Here is a 16,319-nt window from a genome sequence, read left to right as displayed (position 1 = left end):
GACATCCGAAAATCAGGCTCTATGTTCACTCTAATAAACCGAGCATAAAGTCAAGAAAGTGTGCGGTAAACTTCTCTCTTTTGAAGTGTTATGTTAAACTTTGTGAAGTGGCAATGAAAGAAAATGAAGATAAGCTGTCAGGACATGGTAAAGAGCAGTATTTACGAAAATTGGGACTTGATAGGCATTGATAAATACCCCTGCAAAATCACTGTATGTGCCGTTTATGTCCCCATTGGCATTAAAGTAAACGGAAACATTTATCACAGACTACGACCACAACCACAACCACAACCACAACCAAAACACAACACGGGTCAGACACATACCGTTTTCCGGTTGTCTGGGTCGTGTGTGAGGGGGTGAGTCTGTGCGTCCATCATCACAGAATTTTTTTGGAATGATAACTTTTCAACAGGTGGATGGATTTGAGTGCACAGGTGATTAATCTAGTGAACTAACACTCTACGATAGGTGGATGAGCTGATTCAAATTTGGAGGCCAGCGTTTTCAAGATGGCTGAGTTTCAGCTGTCAAGATGGGCGTTTTTTTTTGTTGGTGAGGTCTGCGAAAAGGCATTGCCATTGCAAAACGTTGTGTACAGAGTAGAACTTCTCTGAGTGTCATCAGTTTCTGACCTTTGAGGAGTGTGTGTGTGATCTCACCTTCTGTTGAAGTTGGAGGAAGCGCTGGAAGTCATACAAGAAAACAGCCGAAGAGTCTGGCTTCTCTGTATTGCTGTAGACACACAACACAACGCATCAAGCACACACACACACCAAAGGCAATGCTTCAAACTCACAACATACACTATACCAGGGCTCCAGGGATAACACCAGCCAACCAGCCAAATGCTGACAGGTGAAATTTCAATTTTGCTGGTAGAAAAGACCAACGCACGAGCCACTTTGACCCAATGAGTGAGTGTGTGTTTGGCTATAAGATTAACATCTACTGGCCATTTCGGCTGGTGATGAAAAAGGTTCATGTAGGGCCCTGTACACTACAGTACGTATGCATCAAACACACAGCCAACACAATGCTATAAATACACAACATGCACTATGCTTCAAATACACACTATGCTTCAAACACACAACATGCACTATGCTTCAAACACACACTATGCTTCAAACACACAACATGCACTATGCTTCAAACACACACTATGCTTCAAATACACAACATGCACTATGCTTCAAACACACAGCCAACACAATGCTTTATCACCCAGTGAGCAGATGGAACGTCTTCTGATTGGCTGAGCAGGTGTCCTTTATTCCCCGGTAGCAGAACACCTATGATGTCATGCGGGCGTGCGGGCATCCAAGTTGCTTCTTTTCTAACTTTCTGTCTAAGTGCCGTTACTAGTTCTATCGCATCTGGTTGTCTAGTCAAGACCGCGTCGTTAGTTCTATCGCATCTGGTTGTCTAGTCAAGACCCCGTTACTAATTCTATCGCATCTGGTTGTCAAGTCAAAAACCCAGTCGTCAATTCTATCGCATTTGGTTGTCAGGTCACCCCAACATTCTGCGCACGTCCTTACATGCCTCCGATAGAGGCGCGTCTCTAGACTAGACTAGATTAGGAAAGTGGTGCCCATAGCAACGTACCAAGCGCAGTGGTGAATCTACTTTCTCACGAAGCCATAGATCAACATATTAATACATTAATACTTAAATGCTGGTAACCAGGTGATAAGCGGAATAGTGGCCTTCGAGGTGTCCCGATATCAAGAGAAAATGGACTTGGCGAAGCGAACAGCCCTTCGGCTGCGCCGTCGGGCTGTTCAGAACGCTCCGTCTCATCCATTATTTCCCTTGATATCGGGACAAGTCGTCGGCCGCTATTCCATACATAAATACATAAAATACACTATGCTTCAAACACACAAAACGCACTATGCTTCAAATACACAAAATGCACTATGCTTCAAACACACAACACACACTACTGTATGCTTCAAACACACAAAATGCACTATGCTTCAGACACACAAAATGCACTATGCTTCAAACACACAAAATGCACAACATATCAGAGACAAGCTCTCTATGTGCCTTATAATGTCGCATTTATTGTAATGTAATTCCATGATAATAAAAAGCTGCGTGATGTAAATGAAAGTGGTGCGATGTAAAGTTATATGTAATGCAAAGCGATTGGAAGATCTTACCCCATGATGAATGCACATGACTCCTTCTTAAACTCATCTAAAATCTGCAGAGGAAGGGGGGGGGGGGCACAGAATGATGAGTACAGTTTGTTCCCACACATACAGTACACACGCGCACACACGCGCACACACGCGCACACACGCGCACACACACACACACACACACACACACACACTCACACACACACACACACACACACACACACACACACACACACACACACACACAGACAGACAGACGGACAGACAGTCAGACAGACAGACGGACAGACAGTCAGACAGACAGACACACACACACACACACCAAAACGAAAATGTGAGGAACTATGACATGTCGTGTCCCTTTTCTCTTCATACTTACACTCTTTTGATTTTCAAACATTAAATAATTGTAGAATTTATGAAACTGTTCAAAGTTCAGCATTTCCTTTTTTGCTCCAACCTCCTGCAAAAAACCCAAGACATCTCACATCAGACTCGAGAGTAACAGCAGGCCTGCTTAATGTAACATCTACATTGGGGACTTACTGAATCAATAAAGACAAAATATGGCAAGTACATAATCTCCTGGAAACTTGAACCCTTTCATGCTGAAAATCGCCATTTAATCATGACAACATTGCTGTATAGCATTGCCATCTTCTTTGCCAAATAAGATATGCTAATATTGCAAATAAGATATGGTATGCTTATTATCATTTTGGTGGCAATAAGTTTGTAAGATAGGCTCTCCAAGAAAGGGTTAAAGGGGCACAATGTAGGATCACGTAGTTTGCGCGGTGCCCGTGGCATGCCTGTCCCAAAATCCACAAAGTCATGACAGCAGACTGTAAAAGTGGTCGCGGGAGTCGTTGTTCACTTACTATTGACTCAAATAAGCAAATACGGCTGACTCAGAACCGTGATTAATTAACCTTTTAATCCTACATAGTGCCGCTTTAAAGATACAATCCAACTGTAATCCCAGAGCAATGAAGGAAAGGAACGGAAAGGAAAGGAAAGGAAAGGAAAGGAAAGGAAAGGAAAGAAAGAGGAAAGAAGAAAGAGGAAAGAAGAAAGAAGAGATGATCTGTGAGGGCGGCGTACCGCAAATCGGTCCTTCAGGAACCTGGAGCTGGGGACCTTCATGTTGACTTGGGGAAGAAGAGACTTCAACTCCTTCAGGGAGACTCTGCCGAGCACCAAGCAATCACTCATCAACAACACCGCTCTCATCCTCACCAATATAATATGACATCATGCATTTATTCATAAATGGGTGCTGCTGCTTTTAGAGAAGACAATACCTGTTTCTTTTTGTCTGATCCACTGAGTACATCTGTTTTCGTAACCAACTAAATGTGGAAAACACACAAAAAAATTGTCTTTAGTACAAAACAGATTTCTCTGTGTGTGTGCACGCGCACGTGTGTGCGCGCGTGAACGTGCACCCGTGTGTGTGTGTGTGTGTGTGTGTGTGTGTGTGTGCGTTTGTGTGTGTGTATGCGTGTGTGTGAGCATGTGTGGGCTCATGTGTGCGAGTGTGCATGTGTGCGAACGTGCACGTGTGTGTGTGTGTGTGTGTGTGTCTATGTGTGTCTGTTTGTATGTGTGTGTGTGTGTGTGTGTGTGTGTGCGTATATACCTGTCTATGACGTCAGGTGTGGCGGCCCCCAGTGTGTGTGTGTGTGTGCGTGTGTGTGTGTGTGTGTGTGTGTATATACCTGTCTATGACGTCAGGTGTGGCGGCCCCCAGTGTGTGTGTGTGTGTGTGTGTGTGTGTGTGTGTGTGTGTGTGTGTGTGTGTGTGTGTGTGTGTGTATACCTCTCTATGATGTCCGGCGTGACGGCCCCCAGTGCCTCCTCCCTCAGTAGCTCCAGGCCTATCCTCCACTTCTCAGCATCCTCCACTGTGTCCGCTGTACACAAACATACATGGACGCTTTACATGTTAGATTTTGCGAGATTAGTGTTTCTCAACGGGGGGCTCTACAGCCCCCCGCGCGGCGTTATTGAGTGCGTTTATATGTAGTTCAGTATCCCGAATATGAGGCATATCCCGGTTATGGTCATATTCGGGATAAGGTGTTTATATGCGCATGGAGTGTTATATCCCAGTCTACATTCTTGGCCGTTATAGAATTCTCTTCAAATGCGTGTAGCCTGGATACCAGCAAGAGCTTTCGATGGGAAGCCCCTGTATTTGGGATAAGGTGTTTACATGCGTCAATATACCGGCTTCTTTCAAAATACTCCACCTAGCATATCCCTCGTTCTCAGTATCCCGAATAAGGGATGTGAAGTGGCAATGTGCTGGCTTTTAATGACCATGTCCTGGCCTACAAGGAAGCCCTTAACAATGCTAAGTCCTCATATTACAGCTCTATTATCAGCAAAGCCCAGAGTTATGCCTGAGTCCTCTTCTCCACTGTTAACAAGATTCTTCAACTATACAAAGCATTCCCACTTGCCCCATCAACAAATTGAGTTGCTGTGCTGTGTACAATATATATACAGAACTCAGCAGGAAGACTACTCACACACACCAGACCTTGGCATCACATCACACCTATCCTTCATCAACTACCTACGCTGGCTTCCTATCCAATCACGGATCCAGTTCAAAATCCTTTGAGCACGGACACATTCATTTCGGACATTTTCTTCATTAGATATTACTAAATCATCCTGAGGACACATGCACTCATTTATACACACACATGTATGTGCATAATTATATACAAACATGTACACGCACACAGACACACCTACAGTACAAAGATCACACACTACCATATACACACCCAAAACCATGTATAATCAGCATGAACACATACACAGACAGACACACAGATACACACACGTACCTCCTAGACTGAGGGTGTTGAGCACAAACTGAGAGCCGTAGAAGATGGTGAAGCATGTAGCATTTTCATGCCTGCACTTGGAGTCCTTGAAGCGCTCAAAGTCTTTGGAGTTTCTGCCTGTCCGGACCTCTCTGATCTCCGACAGGTCCACTATGGGCGAGAGAGAGAGAGAGAGAGAGAGAGAGAGAGAGAGAGAGAGAGAGAGAGAGAGAGAGAGAGAGAGTATTTGCACCTGCGTATTCATTTCCACCATAAAGCTCAAAAGAATTTCTGATAACACTTCACAATAACCTTCCGCTAAATGGTAAACTAATGGTTAACTAATGTTAAGTAATGGTAAGGTATTACCGGAATTGTGTGTGTGTGGGGGGGGGGGGGGGGGGGGGGGGTCTCTGCTGCATGATTTTGATCTAAATAATAATGATTATATATTTTTCCATAATCGTGCAACCCCAATATATCATTGACATCAGCAAATGTTTGTAAGTGTTATACAATGATTTAATGATATATCAGTGCTTATAATAGTATTATAGATGCACAATAAACCATTAGCTAACCATTAGTTAACCATTCATAGCGGAGGGTTATTGTGAAGTGATACCAAATCTCCTGCACAGCCTTGTAAAGCTGCTAAGCTGCTAAATAATAAAATCACATTTAAAAAAAAATGAGCACAGGACTACTCCAAATATTTTCCCAAAAGGTGTCGCTGTTTGCTAGCTGTCTGCTGATGCTGCATAACCTTTTGGATGTTTTTGGGAGTAAATAAAAACAAAAAGTTGCCCCCATTAGAATAGCTCATATCTCGGAAAAGGGCTGAGTCAAAAAATGCGGCGTCACCGTGGTACTGACAAGTCAAGGGTAGCGTGAGCAATACAACAGCACATTGAAATTGGCAGGAGTTGCCCTTTAAGCAGTAGCGAAATGTGCTGCCCACCCAAATGAAATGAGCAAATGACAACAACCAAGGAGACCCCCTCAGCACATACATCCCTTTATTTCACTGCTTATTTTACTGCACTATGGAGTAAACATAATGAGCCCGTTTATATGTGCATCAATAAACCGTTTATGATCAGGTTTTTGGAGTTACCGGTTTATTCGAGCGCTCATGTAAACTGAATAAACAGTTTTCATAACCAGTTTATTGCCGTTATCGATTTATGAGAAATGCGATTCGCACAGGTAGTGTAAAAAATGGTGCTAGTTATGATACGGTGAAAGGACTGTATAGGGCTGATTCAGGGAAAATAGTAAACTGCACAGGTTGTCCGGCCAGAACAAAAATAGATAATCCCAAATGAAGAGACACACACACACGTTGTAGGGAACCCTTGAAACCAATGAACCGTGGTTTACTATAAAAATAGAAAACAGAAAATGCAACAAGACATGAGTGAATTATATACATAATAAACATGAATATACAGAATACACATGAATATACATAATAGGCCTGATCATAATTACACGAATGCACAACATTCATGAATGAAATACAATATATACAAATATATACAAAGGGGAGGAAAATGAGAGATAAATGCCTAAAGCAAATATCTTTACCAGAGAGTGGATAAATGTATAAAAACAAATATCCTGAACATACATACATGTGTAAATGCCTATGGCAAGTTACACAGTGAAAACCCAATGAAAACACACAGAGTGTGTTGCATAAGGAAAAAGGAGCGTGGCTCCTTTAAATGGGACGAGACAAGCGCTCCCTGCGTGACTACACGCACAGAGGAGAACAGGTCACGCAGCTCTTGAATGAAACACTGACATGTGTAACGCTACTCTGCCAAAGTAACACACTGCTCAACAAATCAGCGACATTCGGATAAAACCGTGGCATAGAGTAACAATAAATGCTATTACAAATATAACAGACAAACAGTGAAACACGGACATACTCGCGCTGCCGTCGCGATGTTGCAATATAACAAACAACCGCGAGTAATACACAAACAATACAGTAACAACACAGTAATAGCAACTTACGTTCTCATAGACGCACGGCAAAACACAGAGAGGTGGACATTAGGAGTCTGAGATGTCCGTGGAGTGAAAGAGAGATTGAAAGAAACGGAGAGAAAAGGTAGAGATGACTCCTGCATTAACAAACAGTCCAGCGTGGACTCCTGTTCTGGTCACACTGCGCTGCATCGCATAGCTCCGACCCTGCTGACCAGTTTGTGGCGCGAAAGTCTATGCAAATGAGCTCGTGGACAAGGGTCTAGAGCCAATCACAAGACACAATAACAACATGCTGTGCATGTCCTCACAACGTCACTGGTGCTAGACAGACATCCTGACGCCCGAATTCTGAACAGGTAGGTTTTTGGCTAATAAACTGATTTCTCTTGTCATTTAACCAGCATAATTGGGTTATTGTCAGGTTATTGACATTCTAGAAGGATAAATAGCCAATCACAAGCCTTAAACTTTAGCTTCGTGTGTCGTGTCTCACACTTTAGTGGAACACAGTCAATCGACGAACTGCATGTAAACAGCAATAAACCGTTTACTCCAATAACCTGTTTATTCCAATAACCTGATTATTGCGGCCATATAAACGGGCTCACTGAATTATATCTCACTAGTTACTGTAACTCAGAAAACAAGTGCCAACCCGCCAAGCTTGCGTTAGTGTAAAAGCCACAGAGCACAGCCAAAAAAAAAGAAAAAACACACGAACATCATGTGCATGCAAAAAAGAGGCAAGTGTGAAAGCTCTGGGCTGCTGTTCTCTGTGGAAGAGAGGAAAGGGAAGAGGACTGGGCTGGCATTCTCAGTAAAACACACATTTACTGAGGTCTGTATGGTATGACCATGTTTTCTAGAAAGTCATGAAATGATCTATCATAGCAGTACGTTAGTGAACATGTACTCTATTTTCCCTCATATCGGGTGTAAATTACAGCTGTGGAGGTCTGACAGAGACTTCAGGCTCTGTGCTTGAATTCTGCTGATGCAAGAGTGCTGATACATTGTAAATTGCACCTCATACACTGTGTGTGTGTGTGTGTGTGTGTGTGTGTGTGTGTGTGTGTGTGTGTGTGTGTGTGTGTGTGTGTGTGTGTGTGTGTGTGTGTGTGTGTCTGTTGTTGTATGTCTGTGTGTGTGTGACTTGTGTATTGTATCTATTGTATGTGTGTGTGTGTGTGTGTGTGTGTGTGTGTGTGTGTGTGTGTGTGTGTGTGTGTGTGTGTGTATTGTGTATGTGTGTGTGTGTGTGTGTGTATTTATCTATGTACGTAAGTGTGTGTGTGCCTATGTGTGCACACGTGTGTGACTGTGTGTGTGTGTGTGTGTGCGCGTGTGTGTGCGCGTGCGCGCGTGTGTGTGTGTGTGTGTGTGCGCGTGCGCGTGCGTGTGCGTTTTGCTTGGTGCCACTCACACACTCCGTCGATCTTGTCTGCGGTGCGCGTCCAGGCCACCTGCCGCGTCTCCATGATCACCTGCACCGTGTGTGTGTGTGTGTGTGTGTGTGTGTGTGTGTGTGTGTGTGTGTGTGTGTGTGTGTGTGTGTGTGTGTGTGTGTGTGCGTTTGCTCGGTGCCACTCACACACTCCGTCGATCTTGTCCGCGGTGCGAGTCCAGGCCACCTGCCGTGTGTGTGTGTGTGTGTGTGTGTGTTTGCTTGGTGCCACTCACACACTCCGTCGATCTTGTCCGCGGTGCGCGTCCAGGCCACCTGCCGTGTGTGTGTGTGTGTGTGTGTGTGTGTGTGTGTTTGCTTGGTGCCACTCACACACTCCGTCGATCTTGTCCGCGGTGCGCGTCCAGGCCACCTGCCGTGTCTCCATGATCACCTGCACCGTCAGACGCTCCATCTTCTGGCGGAACACCGTCATGACCACGCCCATCTCCAGGTCGCGCTTGATCAGGCTCCGCCTATACTCCGTCAGCTCGCCCTGCTGCTGAACCCCCGGCCCCGCCATCGCTGCCTCTGATGATGGACAAAAACCCAAATATAATGATGACGCCTCTGACTCTGATGGACAAAAACCCAAACATCATGACTCTTCTTACTTACTATTAGGAGTCAAACATACCAAAGCCGAACTGAACGGTCGCGGGACGAACTCTGTCTTTCTGCTTAGTTTCGGCCGGTGTGTTTTTCTCTGCCTTTCACACTGACAGTGTCGGCGTGCGCGGCCAGTCCTGTTCAAAAGCCCCCCACAGCCAAAGCTAGTGTGCTACTTTGCCATTCATTTGAATGAGACACCGCCAGTCACCTGTGTGAAAAATACGCTCGAGTTCTATTTTCCAAATGCAGTGCGGCGCCGGAGCCGGCTCCCGCGCCGCTGACGTCCGACTACCGCCGGTCGGTGTGTAAGGACAGATATGTTTCAATGTATTTTCACCGACGCCGGTAAAAATCGCAATAAGCAATAACAATGTGAGCAATAACTTAACCCGTTCAAGGTGCACTGTGTAAGATGGTGGCCATATTGCAACTACACCGTTCAGTGAAATTGTGCTGTCTACTGCCAAATTTGATATTTTCATGAATATTTACTAATTTATGAACTAATGTTTACTAGTATGACCAAAGTAAAGTAAGTATTTCAGCTAAAAATGCCTATTTGTGGAAATTCAAAATGGCGGACCATGAAGAAGATCCACTGCTTTAGATTTGTCTGAATCCGAAAACAAAGTGAATACCAAATCCTACCCCGATCACCGAAACCGAACTCCATCAACAAGGCCAAATCTGAAACCTTAATTTCTTATATATTTCTTATATATTTGCTGCTACCAGAATTAGGGATGCACGATACACATTTTTTCACTTCCGATCTGATCCCAATATCTAAATTTGGATATCTGCCGATACCGATACTACTCCGATCCTATACCAAAACCACATATATGCATGGGTTTCAACTTGAGGTAGGCCCAAGTAGACTATTCGGTCAGAAAAGGAAGTCAGAAGAACAGGAAACAGTAAAGTAAAGTAAAAAAAAGTAAAAAGTAACAATCTCATCCTGAAAAGTAATATGCAAGTGAAATTAACATTACACCTGGCTCAATGTCAGTATCAGGAAAATTCCGATACTTTGGGAAAATTCCGATCCGATCCGATCTCTGAATTATGTTGATATCTGAACCCAATACCGATACACCGATACCGATATCCCATCCCTAACCAGAATGGCAATGTCCAAGTTGTATTGCATTACTAAAGACAACTGCTTGCATTATGACGCTACAGGTTCTGCCGAATCCACTGCTTAAGATTTAGCCAAATTCAAAACCGAATACCGAATCCTACTCCTCATCACCAATACTGAAACCGTACCCCATCAACAATCTTGGATTTGATACATCCCTACTTACAGTATTATCACTTAATAGGTCCTTGACTACTTGTATATCACTGCTCTCTATCAGTTCTACATTACATGTAAACTGCTGCTCTCTGTAGGCCTACTGTACTTGTCCTCTTTGTAAATCCCATTGGTTAAAAGCGTCTGCTAAATGTAATGTAATATTTCATAATTACTTAACGCAGTTATATATCCTCCTGCTTCTTACGTATACTCTGTTGGCTCAGTCTGCATTATTGTTTTTTTTTAATGTATTTCTTTATTGAGCAATAGCATTACAAAGACTCAAAAAGGATGGGGTGAACCCCAAACATAAAAATTGCTCACTTTTCTTTTTTTAACATTTTCATAAAAAACATTCACCCTCCCGCCCCTCCCACGCCCACATCCTCAACAACCCCATGTTAAGCACAGTGCATGAGCATTATTGCTTTAACTAGCAATTTTATTAGTGGCAGTTTTGTCTTCCTATATTTCTCCAGTTCACACTGCTACTGCCACCCAGGCCCTCCATCGCCTACTCTGAGGAAAATATATTTTATTTTACTTAATTATAAGATGATTTTTTTTTATTATCAGGGATAAATTAACACCATCCAACCAGCCAAATGATGGTGAATTTTCAGTTTGTCTGGTAGAAAAGACCAACTTACTAGCCACTTTGACACACATCATCTACAAACGTACTAGCCATTTTGGCTTGTGATGCAAAAAGCTCATTTAGACCTAAACTCTGTCAACTCGCCTTAGTGATGCAGCCCTGTCCCCATCATCACTGCCTCTGAGAAACATAAGTAATAATAATTGGTAAATAATACTTGTACTTGTACTTGTAAATAACACTAATGACAATTTATTTATCAGGCCCTTCTGTCCTCTGACTTAGTTACCAGGTGGGCCAATGACAGGATGCCTTCATCTTAACCCATTAAGACACAGCGTTATAAACAGGGGTGCACATAACTTTTTTAGGCCGTTACTCATATGCGCACCAGCAAATATGTTTAGGTCCGCACCTCATCCGCGGTAAAAAAAAAATAAAAAAAAATTTGTCTGCAGGGTCGAAGGATAAAACTATCACCACGAACGTTGACACATGTTTGAAGGCTAATGCAACTGGTGAAAGGTAGCCTAATCAAATGTGTTGTTAGTTTGGTATTTTTTAAATCTTAATTAGCCTACATATTACAGGTACTCTTCAAGTTAAGTGTTTATTGTCTGGATTTCATCTATTTTTGCCGATTTCGCCGTCATGCCTGTTAACTGATGCACAGAGGGGGAATAACTTGTATGCGGTGTCTGTTTGGAATATGACTTGACGAAATTAAGAAGTGGAGCTGGCCGGGAACTGCGTGCATTTAAGAAGCCACGCGCATGGATGCATGCTTTCAGTTTTTAACTTCTATGCATCGGAGTTGCCAATGAGAATGACGGGGGTGCGCGTCCTTTCTGGGAGTTAACAGACGGCACAATTCCATAATGATGGAGGGAGGAGGAGAGAGCCAGGAGCTCAACTCGGTTGCGCTCGCGCTGACTGTCGTTTGATTTAGGCTAAAGTTGATACAGTTGAGTGACATGTCTATTTGTATTCATGAGAAAACGGGACACATCGCGTCCCTTACCTGTTCAACACGGAACGCATGCTTTCACTACCACATACAGAACGATTCCGCATTTCAAGGGACTGGCACTACATTTCTGTCCGCTCATCATTATTAGCCTCAAGCCACGGCACTTGGAGCCACTTCTCGGAAAGTTTTGTTTTTTAAATCTCTGACTCAATTTTCTTTGCTGTTGACGAAACTCCAAAGAAACTGATTATGCTACTGTTGTCTGTTTTTTTTTTTGGACATGTTTGACCATTCACCAACATCAACAGTCTGTTGAGACAGTCAGTACGCAAGTGCGCTGTAGTGACCGAGGTGGCAGTACGCATTGCTAATTTTTGGTGCGCATGCGCACCTGCGTACCAGTTATGTGCACCCCTGGTTATAAATGTGCTGTTACCAGAGTGGCAATGACTAAGTCATAGTGCATTACTAAAGGCCATGTGTTATGTCATAGTGCAGTGCAGTACTACGGTAGTTCACTTTTCAATGTCTATTACAGCGTGCCACTGGAGGTACGGCATGCATTAAGGGGGTCTACGTCCACCCCATCGAGCTGTTGGAAAGCTGTGGAGGGCGATTTGAAGGAGGTAGCAGGTTTAGTAGTAGTGCCATCTTCCTGTGACACTGCCCTGACCAAGCCATTACTGCCTTCGAAGAGGATGAAAATAAAGTGGGAATGCTAGCACACTTCTCCCATTTTCTGATCTAGAGCAAACTGCTCGAAAATGTTAACTTGGGAAAATAAAAAACGGGAGCAGTGTGCGGACATTCCACCTTTATGTTCATAGTATCTCAACTTTAGTCCTGTGCACCACTACCTTACTTGAGTTGCCTTGGAAGAGTAGACAAAATAATTATTTTCATTTTTCTGCTATCACTGCCTGCCTCGTCTACTGTGCTCTCCTGCTGTGGATGTTCCAAGTCAGCGGCGTGCAACCTGGATTCATTAGTTATTACAATTAGGGGTCGACCGATACAGGTTTTTTAATGGCCGATGCGATACCGGGTTTTTTTTCATCACCCTTGGCCGATACCCGATTTCCGATTCCCGATATTTGGGGCCGATATGGGTAAAAAAAAGTTTAAAAAATTAAAAATATTCCAGGTCTCTCAAGTTAAAAATAAACATTTATTTAACATTATCAAATTGAGGTAGAACTTGTACCATTTAAACACCCACTCTAACAATCAAGTAATGTCTAACAATCAAGTAATACAAAAATAAAGTGTCTTGGTGCTTTTAAAAATCCTGAATAACATGAAATAATAAATATTGCGTATCGGCCAAAACCACACGTGTATCGGCCGATACAGATACACTTATAAAGCGCAAATATCGGCCCGATATATCGACCGGCCGATATATCGTTCTATCCTTAGTTACAATCACGTGCCACATATTCCACATGACCTGGTTTTACCCATCCAATTCAACTGGGCAACTGCCTGGTTGAATGATGACGTTGTTGAAAACCAGGTCATTTGGAATATGTGGAACTGGATTTTAAACAAATGAATCCAGGTTGCCCATCACCACGGCTCTAAGTGATGCGCCTGCTCGTGCCCAGTCATGACGACTGCCTCTGATGACCAAAGTTATAAACTTCAAATTAAAGACGTTTATTTATAGCAATTTTACTGTCCATCTACTAAGGAGGGCAGTTTTATCCTCCAACACCTTTCCCTGCTGCGGCTGCTGTCTCAACTCCATCATTACTGACTCTGAGGAGCAAGAAAAATATCACTACCGGTAACATCTTTTTGTAGACTCTTTCTGCAGATGGGCCTGTCCACAGGCCTACTTACTCTTTGCTGAAAACACTGAACTACTACCTCATAACAACAATGATATGACGTTACCGAAAGCCTCAAGTTATTGTACTGTACTGTACTGTACTGTTCTGTATTGTCTTGGTCAATTTTGGTGACAAAAAGTTTCTGACAGAGGCTCTGTGCGGAGAGGTTAAAAAGTACACCTATCCACCGCACGAGGGGTCAGTAACATTTTTGGTGGAGAGAGCTTTAAACGCCAAATTTTAAAAAATAAAGTTTCACGAGAGACATACCATTTTAAAGACACTGAATACAATCACAAGCATGTCTTTCAATTAAGCCCAACAATTTTAGAGTGTACTGTCAAGTTATTGCTTTTATTGATAACAGGTAAGTATAGGGTTGCAAACTGTCAACTTCATTATGGTGAGGGTTTGGGAAAATGTTGTGTATTTCTTAGATGTAATTTCCTGCATTTTAACACTTGTTAACCTCACTTGTCCCGTTCCAACTATGGAGCCCGTACTTTTATTTATAAATACACGACGATTCCATATTTCAAGGGATGGTTGGCGACCCTAGATAAGTAAGAGCCATATACAGTTCCCAAAAGAGCCACATATGGCTCTAGAGCCATAGGTTCCTGACCCCTTCACCACACTCTTCCACACAAGCCTCAGCCATTGCTGACTCTAAGGAGAAAAAAAAGTCCTGTAACTAAAAAGGCTGATACGTTTATCCCCCAAGCAGACTTACAGTAGATGCTTATTGGCTCCTCTGAGTACCTCAAGGGCACAAGGTCAAGTCAAGTAGGTTTTAGAGTTGTGCCAGCCATACAATAAGTCCATACAGTGTATAGGCCTATAGGCCTATGGCTGCCTACTGATGAGAGTGTGCTCCATCACCTCTCCAACCTGCTATCCCCCAAGCCAGAAACCATCGCCTCTTTACCGCCTCAACCAAAATAATATACTGTAGGCCTATAGCCTAATAATATGCATTATTTTAAAACACACTTGTGAGTGTGTTTCATGAACAGACGGATTGAAAAAAGAAAGAAAGAAAGAAAGAAAGAAAGAAAGAAAGAAAGAAAGAAAGAAAAGAAAGAAAGAAAGAAAGAAAGTCTCATGATATATTTCATTACACTTTAAAATATGGTTTGTGTGTGCTTGTTATGGAGAGAGAGAGAGAGAGAGAGAGAGAGAGAGAGAGAGAGAGAGAGAGAGAGAGAGAGAGAGAGAGAGAGAGAGAGAGCTATAAATGACACATTGGAGTTGTCAAATTGGTTAGTCATTTACTGAAATGCAAATGAATTTAGCTGGAACCCAACAATGGCAACTTTGTGAGCGTACAGCTGTAAGCCTAAACAACTTCAAATTTGCTAAAATCAATACTCAACTTTCATCCACAGCAGGCTGGCTGACACAATCTCAGAGAAGATGGTGATATAGTCACGTAGCAATATGGCACCATGTCTATCTGACGAACAGGTGGAGGTGTTTACAATGGAGGACGGGTGGTCATTTAAACGAGTTGATAATTAACCGGCAACATCTTCAAGCAGCCATGGAATTTGTACACTTTGGCGGGGTTTCCCGTTCGGGAAAAAGAAAATGCGTTTCCTACAAGCTCACCCGGTCGGCGGCTGGTTACACGCATTGGAATCCAACTCGCTGTCACTCACTGGCGCGCATGCAAGGTGCTTTGTGGACCCCCTAAGTTATCAGGAAGCACAGACTACAACAGCCGAACTAAATATATCACTACAATTATTTTAAAAGTTGGCTAAATGTATACAGAATGCCCGCCCGATTGAGGACACAAAGTCTATAGTCAACAATTCTTCCGGAAATGACTGTTCATAAGAAACACACTTGTTTAAACCTATCTTTTTACGCATGATTGGAACACTAACCTACAAAGCATACTGGTAATTTCACATCATCAAATAAAAACAAATGTAAACAATTGTTGTGTTGTTAAATAGAAGTACCCCACTTTTCCCCTTAAAAGGTTAAGCTTCATCATGTTGCACGATGGACTGTTGCGCCTCAGTGACAAGTTGATTCTTTTGTAATTTGGGCTACTTATTTACTGAGTAGGCCTAAATCAAATCGCAAGACAACTCAGAGACAACTCACCCGTGTGTGCTGAACAATTCTACGGAAAGTTGCAACAAAATATCTCATGCAAAGGTATTCATCTTCTGCCCGTTAGTTGTGAATAATGTCGCTTACAACTGCAAGGCTGACGGAACAGCAAATGGTCAGTTCCTCTATTCGCTGTGGAGGAGGAAGTGAAGCGAACTTGCATTATAAGAATAGCTGTAATAAAAGATCCGGAAATACAGATGCGATCTATGCAAAGTGGCCAGGACGCACAGGGACCAAACGCAACAGTGACATTCTCCCATCTATAAAGGCATGGGAATCGGCCGGAATGCAGGCATGTAGACTATACCAGAAGGTTAATTTGCGCAATTCTAACGGCAGGTTGTTCCTTCCTATTCTTGAAGGGGACGTCTTGAGTCGCCCTCTTATGCAAGTGTGGATGCGAAACTGCCAGCACATT

The 16,319-nt window shown here is 43.0% G+C and overlaps 1 protein-coding gene across 2 annotated transcripts in view; it reads right to left on the bottom strand.

Annotated features, from left to right (window-relative positions):
• Positions 1-16,089, bottom strand: part of plcg2 (phospholipase C, gamma 2) — an 84,596-nt gene extending 68,507 nt beyond the window's left edge. Inside the window, exons 1-9 of one of the 2 annotated variants that reach the window (XM_063197680.1) lie at positions 15,890-16,089; positions 8,784-8,981; positions 5,024-5,173; positions 3,982-4,075; positions 3,464-3,511; positions 3,264-3,348; positions 2,539-2,622; positions 2,178-2,221; positions 666-738 (exon numbers count right to left, since the gene is read on the bottom strand). In XM_063197680.1, the coding sequence (XP_063053750.1) occupies positions 666-738; positions 2,178-2,221; positions 2,539-2,622; positions 3,264-3,348; positions 3,464-3,511; positions 3,982-4,075; positions 5,024-5,173; positions 8,784-8,973 (768 nt within the window). In that variant the 5' untranslated portion in view covers positions 8,974-8,981; positions 15,890-16,089. Of the gene's footprint in view, positions 1-665; positions 739-2,177; positions 2,222-2,538; positions 2,623-3,263; positions 3,349-3,463; positions 3,512-3,981; positions 4,076-5,023; positions 5,174-8,429; positions 8,494-8,783; positions 8,982-15,889 lie in introns of those variants that run through there. The other variant, XM_063197681.1, reaches the window with a different exon arrangement.
• Between the last annotated feature and the right edge of the window lie 230 nt (positions 16,090-16,319).

The sequence above is a fragment of the Engraulis encrasicolus genome, chromosome 4 (assembly GCF_034702125.1).
Source record: "Engraulis encrasicolus isolate BLACKSEA-1 chromosome 4, IST_EnEncr_1.0, whole genome shotgun sequence".
Lineage (NCBI taxonomy): Eukaryota > Metazoa > Chordata > Actinopteri > Clupeiformes > Engraulidae > Engraulis > Engraulis encrasicolus.
This window is presented reverse-complemented; position numbering and strand designations above follow the sequence as displayed.